Below are 19,415 nucleotides of genomic sequence, written 5' to 3' on the forward strand. Positions count from 1 at the left end.
CTTGGTAGTTATGCTGAAGAGGTGATATCCTAGAGGTCACTACCCCTAGAAATCAGCTGACTGAGTTGAATGTTAAAGCTTAATTTACCCCTATTGCATATATAAGTATTTTTCATGGCATAATTAAATGTTGCTGAAGTTGGAGTTATCAAGGGTTGACCTTGACATTGTTACCAGTGTAAATAGTGATAGCTTAAAGGGTGCCATCTTGAAACATTACAAACTTCCATGCTCCTGAGAGACCCCTTTGACAGTAGAAAAACTGTTCCAAGATCCCATGCTGATCTTAAGCCAAAGCCAGGATATGTATATCTTGCAATATGCAAATATTGTTATTAGTTGTATGCTTTTTACATACATAGATTGTTTGCTTGTACAAGTTCAATTTAAATGTATGTGTTTGGGAGGCTTGTGTCTTGGAGTAACAACTAAATTATTAAAACCAGCATTATATATGATTATGATATGGTTACAATTAATCTGTATGTCATGGTTGTGTGTGCAGCATTACAAGGTTGGTTACAATGTAATACTGCTGTTGATACAGTTTGTTACTTTTATATCTGTTTGCTATTCAGGACAGTATCCTACTTAAGTGGAATTGTCACGTATGTATATATTTGTATAAACTTGTGAAACATTCCTTGTTTACCACTGGACTATTGCAGTGTATATTGTGTTATCATGGTCCATGTCTCATGTGAATATGCCTTAAATTCGTCCAATTAGAGATAATCATTGAATAAATTGTTAATTTATAGATTTGATAATTTCCCTAGGAATATATATTTATTTGGTTATTATCATCACACAGACATCATTCCACAGATTGTGATTTTATCACTGTAAATATTTATTATATAATTTCATATTTAATGAAATTGTCATTTTTACAAATATTTTTGTATTCGTTACAAATATATTGATGATGTTGAGATCATCAGGATTTGTCCGTGTTAGAGAAATGATCTGAAGTGTAGACTTGGTTGTCGAAGTGCCTTGAGTCGTACGACTTATTCCCCTCTACTATTGCCCTGCTCCTCACATGGAGCAACACCCTCAACGGTTCATGATTTCTTCCTTATGTCATGGATACTACTGACTAGATTAGACAGTCTGAAACCTTTTCATACGTTCCTGGGATTTAGTGCTATAAAGTTATCCCTTCAAATTTCAAATTGGCTGACTAATCCCAAGTTTTGCTGTGGTATACAATAATTGCATAGTTTCTCCTTTCAGATATGATTCAATATGTTGGCCTACCTAGTTGTTTTAATTAGCTTTATCAAAATATCCTAAAACAATTGATTTTGTGTGATTTGTTTGTTTGAACTATGAGTTTAGGCGTTACTAGAATCATATTTGATGCAGTTTTAGAATTATTTGTTCTGCTTCCAGAATTAGATGTAGTTTTATACCAGAGTTTGAAATGTGAACCAGTTTAGTTTAGGATAAGGCCAAAGCATTTCATCAGCATTACATGTGTCTACATACATGGTTTATAGTTTTAATATTGCTCATATTTTGGGGATGTCAAACTCAGTTTTGCAATAATTTCCTCTTGTTTTCATCCCACTTTCCTAACATTTTCAACGAGTATTACAGTTTTTTACTCCTCCGACGGTCGTAACAGACAAAACTAGATTTAGATGTTTTGCAATTCTATAAATGGCTTGAAGATAGTATTTGAATATGCATAATGTATGGGAGTGCGTTTAACTTATTACACCAGTGTTCAGTGCCTATAGTGTGGCAGCAGATAAGCTTTTGTATTTTCAGCATTTAATTTTACAGCATAACTAAAAATTGTTGAATCATAATGAAATGTACTTTTTGTTTTATTGCATACTGTTTGATTGAGAAATTCTTGGTAATATTTTGCAATAAGTGTTTGATCTGTTGTGTATTTGTTTTTGTTTTTTATGAATTTAGAGATCTGAGACTTTGTATTTGGCAGGTTTTCAGTGTCACAATTAGTATGTTATTCCCAGGCCTCTCAGTTGTAAGCTCAAGCGTCTCTTGTATATCCTGAATTATAACATTGACAGAATGGCCAAGCAGTTTTCTTTCATAACACATTCAATCAATTTTTGGCATTAAATTATTAAATTTTTCATTAAAAATTCAAAATGGAGATGAAATTATATTTAATATAAAGCTTCAATTATAGACTGAAAGTTTTTGACTGGTTGCAGTGATGGATTTTAATGATATGTACAGTCTCACAAAGGGGGCACGGATGGTCCAGTCATCTAAGGCATTGCAATTTGCTGTGCAGAGTTGTGTCCCTAGGGCATGCCAGAAACGTACCAGGATATGTTCATGGGTTTGAATCCCAGTTTGCATTGATTTTTATGTTTGTCAGCACCATACCCGTGCTCGTGGGTTTTTCCAAAGTGATAAACGTCTGAGACCTGCATCACTTCGGGTTTTCCTACCACATTAAGCTGACACGCCGTCATGTAACTGGAACACTGTTCAAAGTGGCGTTTAACCCCACTCACTCACTGTCTCACAAACACATTTGCTGTGTCAGCTGTGTAGGATTCCATTAATCATGGCTTTACAATGCAGTGCCACATGGTGGGCTAGCCAAGTGGTTAAAGTGTTTGCTGGGTTCGATTCCCCACATGGGTACAATATGTGAAGCCCATTTCCGGTGATATTGCCGGAATATTGCTAAAAGCGGCGTAAAATCATACTCAGTCAAACAGGATACAACTGACCTTGGGGTTACATCGGAGTTGAGGCGCACCTGTATGTTTAGTGGTGTTACATTGGTGGTGTTCCTGCTCCAGTTATTGTTCATTGGCCGAGTGTCAGTTTCACGCAGGTCGCCCATTACTAGTGCTGTGACCTATTGAACCATCATTTCACAGCAATTTGAACAGCTTGTGGCAACTGCTGTTTGCATTCAAGTTTTATTTATTACTTAAAGTACTACTAAACTTTCTCTTTGCCAGGCTTTGTTTCATAATTTAAGATAATGATAACAGAATCTTAATGGATCAGAGGATATCAAGAAGACCAGGCAACTTTATGACAAGAATAGGAACAAATGAAACTACTAAAGCTAAAATATGAATATAGAAATCAATAACATAATTCAGGAAATACTTATTAAGCCTGTGAGAATTGTTTTTGTGGACAAATACTTCAAATTAAAGTTCAAACAAAATTTAGTCAGTAAGAACTGGAGGATTTGAAGTAATAAATTACTTCCATTGAAGACAAGATCTGTTTCATTTGTAAGGGGGAGGATCAGCTTTTACCAACTTGCAGTAAAGTGTTCAGTAAACCAAGAACATAATGAACTTGACCAGAAGATAATTCATAATGATATCAATCAGTTCTGTCACAATCACATATCTGTGTTCTGTCTCAAGGATATGTATTTATGTATGACATCAGTTATCGAACCTACCTTCCAGTGAATCGGTGCCAAACATTCCACCAACTATACAAGGTCTATATTTCATCATGTGAGCTGACTACAAGTCGGAGAAATATTGCCACTATGTACTGTCATAATTATTTCAATTTTATCATCAGTTTGTCAATATCTGTGACCAAAACTCCATCGACTCAGTGAAGATTTCAGCTTTATAAACAATTATGAAAAATAACCATAAAATGAACTTACACCTCAAACTGTTGGATGGGGACCTGTACCACTTTCTTGTAGACCAAAGGACCTTAGGCCATCAATATTTTTTGCTGTGTGTTTGAATCCAGCGACCTTAAAAATAGAAAATTGAAAAGAAAATATCAGAATGACATGTTTTTTTATACCGTTCATGGTGAAATTTGCTTTGACAATAAAAATAACCCATGGGATATTTATGTGACTGAAACAGATTTTTCTCAAACGTTAAATTGTCTTTTTTTTCATCAGCCCACAGATCCAAACCAAACTTTTAGATGATTGAAAAGGTCCTGTACAATCCATTATTTTTTTATTTTCTTTCGACCTACCGATCTGTTGTCAATATCTCTGACCATTATCTATGATAATCCAAAATAAAAAAAATAAATTATGTTTTTCACATGCTCAGATAGTTTGGTGCCAATAAGGGCGTGTGTAAATCAACCATTGAAAGGGATTTGAACTGTGTCCTGTGCTTATGTAAGTTTCTCTCAATCATATGCATGGCCCTAATAATCATGATTATCAGACTGGCAGATCTCTAATACAAATGGGGGCGGTCGGGTAGCCTAGTGGTTAGAGCGTTTGGATCGTCACGTCGAAAACCCGGGTTCGATTCCCGACATGGGAACAATGTGTGAAGCCCATGTCTGGTGTCCCCCGCCGTGATATTGCTGGCATATTTCTAAAAGCGGCGTAAAACCATACCCACTCACTCTAATACAAATGTTTGCTGTTTTGGGCACTGATTGAGTTGATGTTGACAAATCAGTCCAAACTTATGCAATCAGTAATATTTGATATGCCATTTTGAAGTATTATTCCAACTATACTACTGAACTTTTGATAAGGATACTGAGATGCCTGATACTGCTACATCTACATGTTGTGTTATCAGGTCCCACTTGTGCAGATCGAAGCTCATGATGTCAATCACTGGATTGTCTGGTCCAGACTCAATTATTAACAGACCGCTGTCATATAGCTGGAATATTGCTGAGTGCAGCATCAAACAACAAACAAACTGACAAGACATGTTATGAGTCATGATATAAGTGGGCTGAATCAAGGAAATAATATAAAGATCCTTATCAAATGTTGAGTAGTGTATTTAAGCATTATGTTGTTGATGTAGTGATTATAACAAATGTGAATGTGATATTAAATCTGTGATTTAGGGCAAAATGACATCATAATTAATCTATTGCATGTTTTGTCAACAATAATACCACTAACTAAAACCACTTGTTAATTGCCATCAATGGTCAGACAGTATTTTAGCTGTTACACATATGGTAACACTTCGAAAATAAGCGTTGCTCCGTTATTCCCACTTAGTATTGATAACCCTTTCTGAAGTATTCACACCAAAGATATTACGAGAAGGCAGTATTAATATTGACTGATGTCAATGTGTAATAACGAAATGATACTTGATGCTTACTACATTGATGTGAAAGTATTTCCTGTAACTGTCTACACATATTTATACCTGTATCTTATATACGTTAACACTGTATAGAGCCTTGACAGATCCTGTGTTAGAAGGGTCAACAGGTGCCCTGTGTGGGGCCCTGTGAAACAATGTACAGAGCCTTGACAGATCCTGTGTTAGAAGGATCAACAGGTGTCCTGTGTGGGCTCATTTATCCTGAACAAAAAAAGTTAGGGATAAGAAATATTTATTTTGGATAAAAGTAAAATACGGTTATAACGAACTCAAAGAGACCACTAAGTTTTGTTTGTTAAAACCGTTTTGACTGTTTTGTATGATAAAATAAACCACAATTGGCCTGGACCAAAATCAGTTTGTTATATCTATCAGTTCATTTCAAGCGTGTTCGTGATAGACATAGTTCACTGTATTTTTGTAATGAAGACTGAACACATGCTAGTAATTTAATAAATATATTCCCCAATGTATTCATGATCCCTAACATTTTTTGTTCGATATGTGTATTATCCTATTATAAAGCACAGGTGAGAATTTGTCCTGTGGGATAATGTGATTCCCATGTTAACATCGGAGTGTAGGAGGCAAGTGTCAGGATCATGTACAGAATGGTTTCCTTACAAAAGTGTGCAGTGACAGTTTGCTATGATTCTGAAACTTGATGATTCTCTTGCATGTAAGTATGACGCGGACAAGACAGATAGGTTTGTCCTGATTTTAGGTCATTAGTCAGCAAGGCGAGGCAGCAGTGTATTGGTGAATTGTTCAGCTGATTTTTGGTATGACCAGGAGGCAGAGTTGGACGATAAAGGTGCACAGTTATCTCCCTTTCACCAGACACTCGCCTTGATGCTGAGAGATGTCGTATTGGTCCCTGTGGGATCGCATACATTGTCCTATACAGGAGGAAGTTAGGAAGCTGTCAGACTATATAGTCGCAACTACCCGAAATATTGAAGATCGAGTTAACTCCGGTTTTCAACTTTGTTATTGCTTCAAGACAATATTTCTGTACAGGTAGTATATCATCAAGCATATTTAGATACAGGTTGTAGTCTGAAAGAATACAGAAGTTCAAAACATCGTTCAGAAATTATGAATATGATTAATTTTTCATAGCAACTGTAATACTTTCAGAAAGTCCTGGTGACATCTATTTTAATAGTGCATTCGTTAGTTGTCATTTGTTAGGGTTTTTTTCACTTAATGTATTTCTGTTTATTTTATTATTGTTTTGGGAGGATAAATTGTGCAGTCTCCCCTCCTTTGTATGTGCAAGCCTGCCATCCTGTTCTCCAACCACACCAATACAGTCTGAAACATTCCTGTGTCAACACCGTAGTAACTGGCTGTGCGATAACATTGTCATAACACATAGTCCAGTATAGTATATAATACCATGATGTTGATAATACAATTATCATTAGGGAACTAAGCCAAAATACCACCTGAGTGTTGAAATGATGGTCAAGTGCAAAACCCAACGTAGTACCAAAGTAGAATTATTTAATCACTGTTTTCTGCTTTTTAATACCATTCTTCATCTTATGTAGAGGTGTAGTTGTGTGTGTTAGATTAACTTAATTTATGTATATCATTCTGCTGAGTGACCATATGTTATTTATTTGTTGGTTAACTAGTCTAGATTCAGTATTGTTCATACCATTGGCTATAGTGTTAACCAGTGACCATCATGAGGTGGAGAGAGACAGTTATTGATATGGAGCAGCTTCAGTGTTTGCAGGCATGGCAACTGGTTTTCCAAAGTAGGTCATGGATAACAATGTCTATATTTACTGTATAGGCAGTATAGATCTGTATACCATGTCAAGCAAGGAATATACCAAAACCTGACACAGGCTCCTGATGCTGAAATACTGAATAGATAATGCTGTAATGATGAAATGGGATAACGCGATCTTCAGAATGATTTTTGTTTTAACATGTAAGAGCTGTGAACTTACTCCTAATGACCATACTGTTCTACAAAATAATATTTCTGTTTAGTGTCCACCATTTAAAACTTAGGTCTTATAAAAGTTTTTGATTTTTCCCCCCAAGCCTTTATAGTTAGAGTTTTGCATCAAGTGCCTGAGGCCAGGTTTGTGTGAAAATGGACAATTATTTTTGTTCCAACATATGTTGTAGATCTTTTGCTGTTTCTGTTTGACACTGTAAGCTTCACATGGTTCTGACGGTGAGATGTGCTCTAGTGTTATATGCCATCACCAAACATTCATGAAATGTCCAGATAAATCAGTTGAGGTAGAACGCAAATTAACCAAACTGTCATTGACAAATGGTCATGCAGATAGATTTTATTGTATTTGAATTACATTCCAAAATATTTTTGTTTTTTATTCCTGAATATTTTCTTTTAAAAAAAATATCAGTTGTTACATTTATGAGATTCTGTTCATTCCTATTTGTATGTAAACCTGTCTATTGTGCCGTGGGATTGGATCTTGACATTTCTCCACGGAAATATTTTGAACTGTATAATGCCTCGAATAGACAAACATGTCATTGGAAAAGTGTTCAACCTGTCTTTGTCCAAATCCATTGTCTCTAAACTATCTCAAATCATGAAGTAAATTCTTAATACTACACATTGCATTTGTTATTTCTTTCCATGAGTGCTGCTTGGTAAGGAATGGACACTGGTGGCCCAGTCCTCTAATGTACTGCAAGGTTTATGTGCAGAGTTGCCTCCCTTTAGGCACCCGGAAACCTATGATCTTGGGTTTGAATCGGGAGGGTGGCCCAGTTCGCTGTGCAGAGTTACTACTACTATAACTACTACTACTACTACTACTGTTCATATTTTTGAGGGGCGGTCGGGTAGCCTAGTGGTTAAAGCGTTGGTCAAGCAATTTGGTTTGTCTATTTCCCTGGGGAGTATTCAACCCAAGCTGCCTGTGATTCGCTAGAAGATTAATAGCAACATTACCATCTCATCCTACCGGGTACCCATTTACTGCTAGGTGAACAGAGGCACATGTCGAACGAAGTCACGTGCCCAAGGAGACACCACATGTAACATGTGCTTCAGTGTGGGGCAGGACCGAAGCCCTAGAAACACCCAGGAGGCAAGCAACAGAACCTGTGCGCTGTGCCACCTTGTGCACGTTGTGTCCCTTGGGCAAGCCAGAAACCTACGATCGTGGGCAGGATCCCCGATTATGTTTCTAGGTTTGTCAGCGCCATACCCGTACACGGGTTTCACCAAACTGGTAAAGGTGTAAATCACTCATGGCTTTCCTCCTACACACCATGATATACATGTAACTGGAATATTGTACAAAGGCATTAAACCCAACTCAGAAGAACGCCTCCATTGTCTAGTGGTAGAGTGTCTGCCCGGAGAGCGGAAGGTCTGGGTTCGATCCCCTGCCGCCTCATACCAAAAGAAGTTAAAAGATGGTACTTGTTGTTACCTGGACATTAAGGCCCTAAAACAAGGACTGGTCAACAGACTCAGTATAGTGTGTCTGTTAAACTGCGGCATGGTATCTCAGTGATCTAGCACTATAAATCGGCATCAGTCAGGACTAGTACAAGCAGCCACACACACACACACACACACACACACACCTGCCTGCATGTCGCTATATAAGTGTAATAATCTTGGACACGACGTTAAGCCCAATTTCACCTTACCATTAAACCCAACTCACTCACTCACTCTAATGTGGGGCAACCCATTTGTCAGTGCAGACTCTGATGTGGTTACTGTTGTTTGTACACAGAGTGTATGTATAATGTATACCCCGCACATAAAGAATGTTATGTTTTGACCAATAATGATGAGGCTGGAATATTGCTGAGTGCCGCGTTAAACAACAAACAAACAAACAAACAAACTTTCCCAACATAGATTAAAAAAAACATCAGAATGGGTTTTCTGACCTTGAATCATTGAAAATGAATTTCTATCACCAGTAGATACCGACTTTCTCCTTATCGGTACATCAAACCACGGCTGGACACCAGATATCGTCCCAACTGCAGTATTGCTATTGATTTCAGTAAACACACTGGGTTCTATCCAGACACCACTCGATGGCTTCAGCTGACATCTATAAAGACGCGCATCGGGAGTAAGGTGATGTTTGTTCAGTCAGAAAGTCGCCAAAAGCTGACAACCATTTGGTATCGCATGTCCCTAGAAGCAATCAGACCATCCCTCCGCCCAGGTATTGCTGACCCCTGGGGCTGGGTACAGGCCTCTACGTTCAACAAGGTAACAGGCATACTCACAAAGGAACACTCCAGTCGACTTGGGTTTCCAAAGAGGCTCAATCATCGGAGTAATTATGAAAGTATTTTATGACTTTTCATGGGAGGCAAATTTAACAGGTGCTTTAGAAGAGGACAGTAGAGATCTTTACACACAATTAGGTCTACTCCACACGCATAGGAGCCAGATTTGTGAAAGAATCGAAAGGCGTATTTGTCTCTTGATAGGGGTGTGTGATATTAGAATTTTCTTTGCAGACGTTGCCGTGGGTCTGGAACTCTGGAGTTCAGTGCGAAGAGGTCAATATTTTAACGTATTTATATGTTTATTATGCGCACGTTTTACTCACTATGTCTGCTCCGATGTTTGAGGAGAGAGAGAGAGAGAGAGAGAGAGAGAGAGAGAGAGAGAGAGAGAGAGAGAGAGAGAGAGAGAGAGAGAGAGAGAGAGAGATTACTTACTTTAAAGGCATGGTGCTTGGTGCCTGGTTCAAGAGTTTCGCTTGTTTTCGAAACTTCGTGAGCTTCTTGTCCTGTAAAAGCATCAAACAAAACACATTCCAACCACAATACATGACTATCAATTAGACTGACAAAGCCTCTAACACAGGTACATGTGGTTTTGCTACACACAGACAGCACAGTTTGTTTGTTGGTTTGTTGTTTAACGCCGCACTCAGCATTATTCCAGCTATATGACGGCGTTCTGTAAAAAATCGAGTCTGGACCACACAATCCAGTGATTAACTTCAAGAGCATCGATCCACGCAATTGTGATACGTTGACATGCATCAACCAAGTCCGCAAGCTTGACCACCCGATCCCGTGAGACGCCACATACGACAAAGTGCACACCTTGATTTACACGTGGTATTCAGAGGAAGTACACTGACCTCACCATACCTGACCACAACTGACCACCGGACGTAATGTTTTGAAGAAACAAATTCTGGAAATGTAAAAAAATAATTTGACCTCCCGTTTCACAGAAAAAATACAGCGTTCACGGGATGGTGGATGTTCTGAAGAATGATCTAATATGTGTTTGTTTGTTGGTTGTTTAACGCCGCACTCAGCAATATTACAACTATATGACGGCGGTCTGTAAATACTCGAGTCTGGACCAGACAATCCATTACTAAGACATAAGTAATATACATTTAACTGGTATTTACATCTGTGTACCATGATCTTGCAAATGTACACTGATGTACTTAACAAATAACCTTAGAGATTGCATGATCGTATGTTTTGAAAGGGTTTTGTCGCTTCTTCTTTTTTCAACATAACCTGCATCTACGCTATGTATATAATTGTCCTAATTTTGTAACATGTCCCGAGTGGTTGTTTTGGTAAAATACAATTCGTGATCTTGATCTTCAGCTATGGTGATGAATCCGTGGTCGGATGATGAACAAGATCGCCTTCCGCAGCACCACGTGGTAGCGTACAACGATGTATAGTGACGGCAGTGGCACTATGCCTGGCTCCGTGTTGGCAGCACACGCGATGGTGTACCTGAAGATGAAGAAGATGCGCGAACCCGTCGTTTCGCCTTCCTGATGAAACAGTGGAATACTAATATATACCTTTGCTGTCTGAAAGGTAAGGTATATTGTTCGCTGGTAGTGATAAATTTATGAATAGTGTTATTCATTTGTAATTCGTTACGAAATATGATTTTCTTTGTGTTAAGGGGTTTATTATTTTTCTCACAACGCTTCTTGACATAGTGTGATCCGGACAGTGAAATATGGCAGACTCGCTAGTAGTCCGGTAGTGCGCGTGGCCTATTTTCCCAGTTTATGGAAACATAAACGCGAAACACCATTGCGTTGTAAGCCTAAATATCTTGGAATCACTTGCAATTAATATAATGAAGACTTATAAAAAATATAAGTGTATTCCTCATGAGTATTTACCGAGGACGCTCACATAGTCTGCAGTAGAATACTGTCTACACTGTCTCACAGTCCCTGAACCATATTATTTTCCCTTCCACCCACCCCTTACTGTAATGTTATAGCTCTAAATGAAACAAGTCTAGATTATCCACAGGTTCTGAATCTCAAATTTCACTGGTGATCCTTTTCAATTTCACTGCATAGTTGCTTGTTTCTATTAAAAAAAATATATATTGAGATTCTAAGCGTCAGTCTACATGTACTGATACCGTCCCTGCATAGGAGTGGATTCCACGACACCCTGGTTCTCTGACGTATGGACAACAAATAACCAATAATCATATTGGAGTTACAGCTGGCCGAGGGGTGGGCGGGTAGTCTAGTGGGTAAAGCGTTCGCCTTGTGGGTTCTATTCCACACATGGATACGATGTGTGAAGCCCATTTCTGGTCCTTATAGTAGCTAAATCTGGACGTCTGGTTGGGAGGTTGTTTGAGTGAGTATGGTTTTACGCCGCTTTTAGCAATATTCCAGCAATATTACGGCGGGGGACACCGGAAATGGGCTTCACACATTGTACCCATGTCGGGAATCGAACCCGGGTCTTCGGTGTGGCGAGCGAACGCTTTAACCACTAGGTTACCCGACCGCCCCGGAGGTTGTTTGAACCCCTGCCCTCCCTACTGGGGTCCATTTCACAAAGGGATCTTAGCTATAAATCTGTGTTAAAGTCATCTTCCCGAGGCAAGAGCGTTAACTGACTTAATAAGTCCAGTTTCCACCCTTGCCGAACTAGGCTGGGATTATGGAGTCACATTTTGGCTGGGCTAATGAGTCTATGCATAGTCCAATCAAAATCGCGCAACGAAATCCGGTTCGTAAACTGTCATGCAGAGTTCGGTCGATTACAGGGTTTGCAAAGTACGTGCATCGCTAACTCGTTGTCAACAGATATTTTCCAAATCTTTTCCTGTTTTTAATCACGTTGCTCACGTGATATGATGTATTTCGCGAAGTAAGAACCGTTTATTCACAAAATAGATCTTGATTATCGAGCAGGTCGTCTTGACTGGGTGCCACCATTTTGTTTGAAGCAAATGCATGTGATATATACGAGAGGTGGAATCTGATTGGTCCATGTGGGAGAGGCATAGAATGGACAGAACTCGTAATAGCCACTGGTGGCGTTACGATCGAGCCCAGGAATTCCAGCCAAGTTCGGCAAGGGTGGAAACTGGACTTTTATAGTCAGTAAACTCTCTTGCCTCGGGAAGATGTGTTAAAGTATGGAGTTACGACAGTGGTAGACCAACGCTTAGTCTATATAATTGTGATAGAAACAAATAACTGCCATTTAAATTGAAAAGGAAACCAAGTGGGATGGGAGAGTAAGAACCTGGGAAAAATCTAGACTTGTTTCATTTAGGGCTTTTAATTACAGAAATAGCTGGGCGAAAGAGAAAATAATTTGGTTCAGGGACCATGAGACAGTCTACGACAGTAAGGGTTAAGAGTCCATTAGTTGACTCTGACTTGTCAACAATGTTGCTCAACTAGTATATAGGAAAGAATGAGACGTTCTTTCAAATTTCCTGACTAGCTGTCAAGTGTCCATATCTAATCCTGCTGGGTAAGTCGTAGTCTACAATTGTTGCGTGAATCAGTCCCCAAACATTTGTCTACCGCTGACACCGCAGCCCATGGGTGTGGAACTACTGATATCACCGTACTTCATCAATTAAGAGACCAGCCCGGGAACTTCAGCTAAGGTCATAACCATATTAGAGCCCGGCCTGAACAAGAGGCTATCGTATCCTTAACGAGAAGGTAGGGCTTGGTTCAGTCAAGTTATGACATTCAAATGTAGTGGGGAGATAAAACATTAGCCGACTCACTGAACGGACACGGAGCCTACGCGGATTTAATGGAGGAAATACGGTATGTTTTCCAGAGGCGACCTATGTTTAGTAGAACAGTGATATACGTTGCTGGAGCTCGGCGAGACAGAAATGATTATTTCCTCACCACCTTCCTCTAAACCCTCACGCAATCTCATTTGTGTCCAGGAGACACTATACTTAGCGCCACCTAGCGGTAATAACCAGACAAAGAATCCTAATTTACGTGCACAGGAAAGGCACGCACTCACAACGTGCTTGGGCTTGTTGTTATCATACATCTCTGTTGTTGTTTCCCAAATTAGTACTGTATACATATGTTTGATGGAGCCTGGATCATTCCTCTTAATGTTTCCCCTGTATGGGATGCATCCTGATGCATTCGCTAGTTTCATATGAAACATCTATATTTATTTCATGACATATTTGCAAAACCTTTTTGGTACTAGTAGTTGCCAATTCTGTTCATTGTTTCCGGGTGGGGCGATGGAGTAGCCTACTGGATGAAGCGTTAGCGTCACGACGAAGACCCGTTTGCGAAAAGCATTTCTGGTGTCCCCCCTCCGTGATATTGCTGGAATATTGCTAAAGGCGGCGTAAAACCATACTCACTCACTAACTCTCAATCCGGGTGAGAACAGGGCCTTGCACGTGCGGCAGATGAGCAGAGCGTCTCTGTGGTGTCATGGGTAGAGCGTCTGCCTGGATCCATCCCTGGTCGCGCCGTACCAAAATATGTTTAAAGATGGTATTTGATGTTACCCTGCCTGGCGGTCGGTATAAGGGGATAAAACAAGGACCTGTCGGCTCGGAGTCGGTATATACTGTGTGTGAGTAGGGTAGTCATGTTAAACTGTGGCAGGATATCTCAGGATAGCACAATACAACCTGATTCAGTCCGAACTAGTAATGCAAGACTAGAACATTATCAGACATGTTCAAAACAACTAGTCTATTTTTCTTTTGTTTCATTCCACTTACATGTTTTGGACTTCTGACATCAGTTAAATAAATGTATCTTAATTATGTGAAAACTTATGATTTTCCATATTTCAAGAAAAAAAGGTTTGTAATCAAACCCGTGACCCCAGATGGATATTTAACCATATCTTCCCAAGTCGCTATCTACTGTTTGCTCCTCATTCTCATGTGCTATTAAAACACTTGCTTCCTCAAAACCCATTCACACCATCTTCATGGCATTTGCTCCGGCGATACTTCTAGGTTTGTCAGCACCATACCCGTACCACCAGTGAAGATCCGGGTCTTCAACAGACCATGCTTGCCATAAAAGGCGATGACGTTTGTCGTGAAGTACGACTAACGGGATCCGGTGGTCAAGCTCGCTGATTCGGTTGATGTATGTCATCGTATCCCAATTGCGTGGGTCGACACTCATTATGTCAATCTCTGTATTGTCGGGTCCAGACTCGATTACAGAAAGCCGTCATATAGCTGGAATATTGCTGAGTGCGGCCTTGAAAAACAAACAAACCACACCGTGCTCGTGGGTTTCAGCAGAGTGGTAAACGTAAATGCGTTACTTCGGGCTTTTCTCCCACATCAAGCCGACACGCCATGACAAAACTGAAATACTTTTCAAAGAAGCGTTAAACCCAACTTACTCACTCTATGTTGCACGTTTTAGCCTGACCAACAATTAGTTTGTTATAAGTCCAAAACAGGCAAGAAAAATGTCAGGTAACTGCAGGTTTTCCCAATTCCTAATATGACGCATCCCGCGTGTGCCACGTTTGGGCTCTCGTGAAGCCTGTCCCCTCTAGTGAGTGAGTGAGTATGGTTTTACGCCGCTCTTAGCAATTTTCCAGCAATATCACGGCGGGGGACACGGGAAAATGGGTTTCCTACATGGTACCAGTATGGGGAATCGAACCCGGTTCTTCGGCGTGACGAGTGAACGCTTTGACCACTAGGCTGTCCCACCACCCCTTCTACAAACGTAACTACAGTTCCGCTTCATTGATCCCCCTTCTGTAAACACACAACTACCACGACTCCACCTCCTACATAGTCGTCGGCTAGTCGTGACCAGACCAGATGGTATCGCTGTTATGGGCATTTCCGAGATGTGAGATGGGTTTCCAGAATACGGTGCAGTGGGGAGAAGACAGGTTATTAACTTAGTAATTACCGAAATCACTCTGACACGTGTTCACTGACCCAAGGAGGGGGGAGGGGGGGGGGGGGGGGGGGGGGGGTGTGTTGTTGATGGAATGGGGGTGTCTTTTAAGAGGAGGAATCTGTCTTCATTTGTTGCCGTCGGACAGGCAGTCAAAAGGTTGTTTAATGCCGCACGGTATAAAATCGAGTCTGGACCAGACAATCCAGTGATCAGTATTGTGATCCACGTCAGCAAGGTACGCCAGGCAGCCAGACAATAGTTTATTCATGTCTCACTCCTGTACATACATGTACGTAAAACAACTTTGTACAAATAAACCTTGTTAAAATGTACAGAACCATTCCATGGAATTATGAAAACAAATTATCATAAATAATCAGATATGCTGTAAGGATCATATAGTCAAACGTTATTTCTGTAAAAGATGCTTTTTGCGATTAATAATTGAAAATGAACACAAGCAAATATGTTGCTAAGGTTTAATTACATCTGCGGTCAAAATCATAGAACCTATGGCATATTGTTATTATTATTATTTATCTGTTTTACACAATAGTTTCTAATCAAAGAGTGCAGCACCGATACATTATTCTGCATCCCTTGAAACATTATCACCCATGAAGACCCGGTTTGTAATTGGTCTTCAGCAACCCATGCTTGCCGTAAAAGGCGACTAACGGGATCGGGTGGTAAGGCTCGCTGACTTGGTTGATGCATGTCATCGATCCAAATTGCGTGGATCGATGATCATAATCGCAATCTCTGGATTGTCTGGACCGCTGCCATAAAGCTGGAATATTGCTGAGTGCGGCGTTAAACTGTAAACAAAACAAACAAACAAACAAACAAACATGCCACCTGAACGTTTTCCCGTGTTTCACCCCAGGCTGTGCCCCCAGTCTGTAGTTATTACTCTGAGAGACAACTTGGTTAATGGGATGCTATCAACTCACGTGTGAAACTGCCTGAGAGAACAGTCTCCGGGGGGTCCTTGCAGGTAGGTGTACCATGTACAGACACGTGTACAGACACGCTTGTGTAGTTCATATCTTTAGTAGTTTAGACTAGAGCTTAGTCTTTGAATATATATATAATTTTGATAGAAATAGATAACTACATTGAAATTGAAGTTCTTAAGGTTGAAATAACCAGCGAGACCCGAGGAACATCTAGCCTTGCTTCATTTAGGTTTTTTGCATTACAGAAAGGGCTTGGCGGAAGGGAAAATAATATGACTCAGGGACTTTAAGACAGACTAACCTAAGTTATTCTTAGTTGTTTGAGAAATATTTTGAAATGAATATAGTAAAGACGTATTCCTCTTTGTACTTTACTTTTCAACTCTGTAGAGCAATTCATTGACCGGAGTAGATGTAAGTCTCAGGTAGGAAAGGGTCCGTGGGTCCGGCGGACCCTTGGTAGGCATGTATTTAGGAGTGTGTGAGTGAGTATGGTTTTACGCCCGCTTTAGCATTAATCCAACAACATCACGGCTGGGAACACCAGAAATTGGCTCCATTCCTTGTACCCATCTGTAGAACCGAACCCGGGCCTTCCACTCTGCGAGGCGAGGCTTTGACCACTAGGCTACCCCAGGATCCCTAAATTCGGGAAGTATATTTCCTCACCGAGGTATTGCACCTTTCATTAGCATTTTAATCAATTAATTCTTTTAACAGATGAAAACAACGTAACATGATGATAAGACCGAGAGCGGGGTTGTTAAGGTTGAAAGTTAACGAAGGGAGATGGTCGGGGATTGATTTAAGTCTACGTTTGTGTCCTCTTTGTAATCCAGGGATAGAAGATGAATATCATTTTTTCTTCATATGTAACTCCTATAGGAACATTAGACACCTCTCACTCTCTCGCGCCCCTCTCATGGCCAATTTTGCGACCGGGTTCCGTCTTCGCAAATGGCCATACCTAAAACAATTGTCAACTCGTTGCGTAATGGTTCACATATATTTCCCCATGTATTATATAGATTTCAGATGCAATTTAAAGCACTCCCGGACATGCGGAATTATACAGTATGATTGAACTGTGTCTTGAGTACATTTTTTAATGCAAGACATGTAAAAGCAAAAAATATTTCTGAGGGATTCTTTGACGAAGAACTTGAAATCATACGCGCATTCTGATTGGTTTGTCGTATTTTCGCACATAACATTCATCGATAGGGGAACGAGTCTTCTTGCAGGTTACGAAAAGGGACAAGTGGAGACGAATGGTTTAATTGAGTATTGCTTTTTTTGCAGATTCGGTGTGTCTTCCGTGATTCCATTGGTCAAGGAGTGAACTGAACGGCCAGTTGGCTGGAAAGTAACTGTGCCGTGTGTGAGATGTGCAATCACAAAGCCAAACGAATGCTCATCATTATTTAAGAGGAGACACCCTTTGTGAGGAATAGCTGCAGTAATTACGTTCAACGATGCTGTATTAGACGTATACAGTGACAGTGGGGAGTTGGTCACGCGAACCTCATCAACTAACGTTGGCTGCGTTAACGTGTCACAGGACAAATACCAGTTCAGGACTAAAGGAAGACTTCTCGCGGAGCAATGGCGTCTGTTGACAACGTGGACGACGAAATGCTGTCCTACTCCCTGCTTCCATTCTTCATTCTCGGCGTCGTCAGGATTGCCCTCGCATGCTTCGGCATCGCCGCCAACATCGTGTCAATTCGGGTTCTCACTCACAAGTCAATCTGGTCGGCGACATCCATCCTCCTTATATCCCTCGTCGTGTACGACACCGTGTTCCTCTTCACCGGCGCTGTCGTCATCATCGCCGGGCTGCCGGAATACGAGGAGGACCATCTGTTCGTCACCGTGACGGTCTTCTACCCGTTCCGATACATCGCGCAAATGGGGTCCGTCTACTCCACTGTCGCAGTCACGGTGGAGCGGTTCGTTGTTGTCGTGACGCCCCTGAGGGCGAGGTCCATCTGGACGACGAACAACGCAAGAAGGGTGGCAATCGGCGTCTTCGTCTTCTCCCTAGGGTTCAACATCCCCCGATGTGTCGTCTTCCACCAACTGTCATCAGCAGACTGGGTGGAGAACGGCACCCTGACTCAGTCCGACGCATCGCAAGAGTTCCTCTATACACGAGTGTACGAGGTGTACCTGACGATGGCGATTTTCTACATCCTTCCCTACACCATCATCATCGTGCTCAACATCAACCTCATCGTCCATCTCCGTATCAGCGCCAGGGTCACCAAAACGATCAGTCCCCGCCATACCGCCCGTCTGTCCACCTCGCCAACTGATAAAGAAGATGGCCTGACTATCGTGGTCCTTGGGATCACGACCTGCTTCTTTGTCTGCTGCGTGATTCCGCTGACATATCACATCCTGCTGCTTGCTGACCTGGACATATTTTCGAACCCCCACAAAGTGTACTTGTTTGCTGTCAGTGACACGATGCTGTGCGTTAATTCGGCTACGGACTTTATTTTCTATTGTCTGCTGGGACGAAGGTTCAGGAACGTCTTCTTCAAGCTCTTCTGTCCCTGTCTTTGTAGGAGGAGAAGTAGCCCAGTTAATCAGAACCGACTTACTCTTTTACAAATGAAAGGAATTCCCTGTTCTAATACTCGTTAAAACATCTCTGTGCAGTACAGGATACGGAGGTTTAGCTGAATTGGTGGTGTTACCATAGAAAGTTGATATGGGCACTTCATCACACGGACTGTGAGAAGGAATACTACTAAAATAATACTAAGTACGTTGTTACACTTTCCTTACAAATACAGTGTCGTGACTTGATGTATTCTACACAAAAGATGTTAAGGAACACCCGATGACAAGACATGACATCCAAGATCCGAGTTAGAATAGGTCTTCAGCAACCCATTCTTGCCATAAAAGGCGACTACGCTTGTCGTAAGAGGCAACTAACGGGATCGGGTGGTTAGTCTCGCTGACTTGGTTGAATGATGTCATCGCATCCCAATTGCGTGGATTGATGATCATGATGTCAATCACTGGATTGTCTGGACCGCCGTCATAAAGCTGGGATATTGCTGAGTGCGGCTTGAAACTACAAAAGTCACGTGTGAAACTGCCTGGTGAGAGAACACATGTTCATGATGTCAATCACTGGCTTGTCTGACCTAGACTCG

The 19,415-nt window shown here is 40.9% G+C and overlaps 1 protein-coding gene across 1 annotated transcript; it reads left to right on the forward strand.

The window, feature by feature from the left end:
* Positions 1-17,847: 17,847 nt before the first annotated feature.
* LOC139453921 (FMRFamide receptor-like) lies at positions 17,848-18,894 on the forward strand. Its single transcript, XM_071235366.1, has one exon. The coding sequence runs from the start codon at positions 17,848-17,850 to the stop codon at positions 18,892-18,894; it is 1,047 nt and encodes a 348-aa protein (XP_071091467.1).
* The last annotated feature ends 521 nt before the right edge of the window (positions 18,895-19,415 follow it).

Source organism: Haliotis cracherodii, unplaced genomic scaffold, assembly GCF_022045235.1.
Source record: "Haliotis cracherodii isolate W230 unplaced genomic scaffold, xgHalCrac1.p SCAF_10, whole genome shotgun sequence".
Lineage (NCBI taxonomy): Eukaryota > Metazoa > Mollusca > Gastropoda > Lepetellida > Haliotidae > Haliotis > Haliotis cracherodii.